General features: G+C 36.8%; 1 protein-coding gene across 6 annotated transcripts in view; it reads left to right on the forward strand.

The window, feature by feature from the left end:
* The window catches only part of LOC122263143 (uncharacterized), a 58,029-nt gene that overhangs the window by 49,206 nt on the left and 6,323 nt on the right, over window positions 1–2,500 (forward strand). For 4 of the 6 annotated variants that reach the window (XM_043031480.2, XM_043031483.2, XM_043031482.2 and 1 more), the window contains 2 exons: window positions 885–1,055; window positions 2,393–2,500. The exon at window positions 2,393–2,500 is cut by the window's right edge and continues 2,813 nt beyond it. In XM_043031480.2, the coding sequence (XP_042887414.2) occupies window positions 885–1,055; window positions 2,393–2,500 (279 nt within the window). The remainder of the gene's footprint in view (window positions 1–884; window positions 1,056–2,392) is intronic. The other 2 variants (XM_043031484.2, XM_086545300.1) reach the window with 1 other exon arrangement.

Here is a 2,500-nt window from a genome sequence, read left to right on the forward strand (position 1 = left end):
CTCTCTCTCTCTCTCTCTCTCTCTCTCTATATATATATATATATATATATATATATATATATATATATATATATATATATATATATATGCATATATATATATCATCTATCTATCTATCTTTCTATCTATCTATCTGTATATATTTATCTATAACTATCTACGCATCTTTCCTACCCATCTCTCCCTCTATCTCTCCCTGTGGACTTTGAGGTGCACCCGACGGTACCAAATGTGAGCTATTATGTGAGCTTTTATCCTGAGTGGGAACATGTCGTTTGCTCACAACGTGAGCATTGTTGTCAGTTCTCAGCCACAGCTTTTTATTGGCCTAATACTACACTTGCCTCCGAAGCGAAGTTAGAGGAGGGGTCCTTTAAGGTCAAGGTCATGAGATAGTCTATCATGATCTGCCTTGGCCTGACTCCTTTACCTCGTGTACGTCTGCTCTTATTACCTGGGCCTGTACTGACACTAGCAACCATTGGACAGTTTTATCTTCCCCTAAGGCATATGAACTGACAAATATAGCTGTTATAACGGAGGCGAACAAATGTAAGTCACATAGCGAATGGGCGTATGTGATGAGATAATGGTAAAGACGATGTGTAGAGTGAAGTTCACAGACGTTCCCAGCTATGCTAGATTTGGAAAAGCTGTCGCAATAAGATTTTGACAATGCTTTCGACTCGCCACGCTTATGACCGGTGGCAGCCGTAACCAGGTGTATCTAGTCATTGCGAAATCGTAACCAATAAGAAAGGTTCTGAAACCCTCACTCCCTTCCAATCCCAGCGTCCCACAACCCATCTTCTTTTCTCATTTCATTTATTTTCTTTGTACTATACCAAGTAAGACGTCCCCCTTCTTCTTCTTCTCCCACAAAGGGCATGTAACAGAATCCTATCCCGGTTCGTTTATGTCGTTGGTGTGTGACGATGTTGAGAGTCCTGTTCTGTCGTCCTCTGTTGACTGTAAAGAGAGCATGCATTCTGTCGTGCCCTGTGTAGTTCAGCCGCCAGGACCTCCTCTGTGTCCATCCACTGTCTCGGATAAGGGTGAGTGCCTGTGGCTGGAGGATACGAGTGTTATTACTTTTCTTATTGTTATTGTTGTCATTGGTGTAAGTAGTATTGTTGATATTGCTATACTTATCATTATTGTTGTTGCTGTTGTTGTTGTTTCTGTGTTGATTATTTATTTGAGCAATTAGCATTAAATATCACACATATTTCTCCTTTTTCCCCTTTATTAAGTCCATATATGTGAAGTATTTTGCACGAGTAAGGGTTTTGTCAGGTGTAGAAAGGATGCAACATATGGTTTGCACATTTTATTTGAGTGTGTTGTGCATGTAGACTCACTCTCACTCTCTCTCTCTCTCTCTCTCTCTCTCTCTCTCTCTCTCTCTCTCTCTTCTCTCTCACTCTCTCTCTCTCTCTCTCTCTCTCTCTCTCTCTCTCTCTCTCTCTCTCTCTCTCTCTCATCGAATATATATATATATATATATATATATATATATATATATATATATATATATGTGTGTGTTGTGTGTGTTGTGTGTACATGTGTAATATATATATATTTATATATAAAATATATATATATATAAAAAATATATATATATATATATACATATACATTGTGTGTGTACACACACACACACACACACACACACACACACACACACACACACACACACACACACACACACACACACACACACACACACACACACACACACGCACGCACGCACGCACGCACGCACGCACACGCACACACATATATAAGATATATACATACATACATATATGAATATATACACATACACATGGACATGCACACACACTAACGTGTTTTGCTGATTTACTGTCACTATAAAACCCACTGTATTACTGGAAACTTTGTAGTACCATTATCATTACAATCCTTATTCTTGTTTTAGTGCTCGTAGAATTCTAACGCCCATTGCCTTGCTAAAACTATCATCTTCACTTTTACTCTTATTGTCATTGCTTCCATTTCTACATTACAATTAACACAGTATTAATGCAAATCACAATGAGGATAAAGAGGATATAGAATTCTTACTATTATTATTATCACCATCCTTCTTACCACTTTTATAATGTTATGATATTAAAATGGTGATTTACGAGCATTACATTTGGTATATCTATATTTGCAGTATGTTTTATCCTTTAAAACAAATGTATTATTTTCTTAGATAATAACAAAGCACACACACACACACACATATATGAATGTATCATGCATCTAGTAACTAATATTGGGTTAAAACTCCGCATTTCATTTTATTCATTTTTATTATTATCATCTTAAATGTGAAGATTGATAATATTTGTGAATTAATATGCTTTTTATTTATCAATAGGTCCAGTTGGTCTCCAAAGAACAAGCAGTATTACTTCAAATACTTCATCGTCGCCAGCAACAAGTCCTGGCCTTAGATTCTCACATAAACACGTTCTTCTCAAGCGAG

Source organism: Penaeus japonicus, unplaced genomic scaffold, assembly GCF_977035675.1.
Source record: "Penaeus japonicus unplaced genomic scaffold, GWHDUDI00000001_assembly GWHDUDI00000016, whole genome shotgun sequence".
NCBI lineage: Eukaryota > Metazoa > Arthropoda > Malacostraca > Decapoda > Penaeidae > Penaeus > Penaeus japonicus.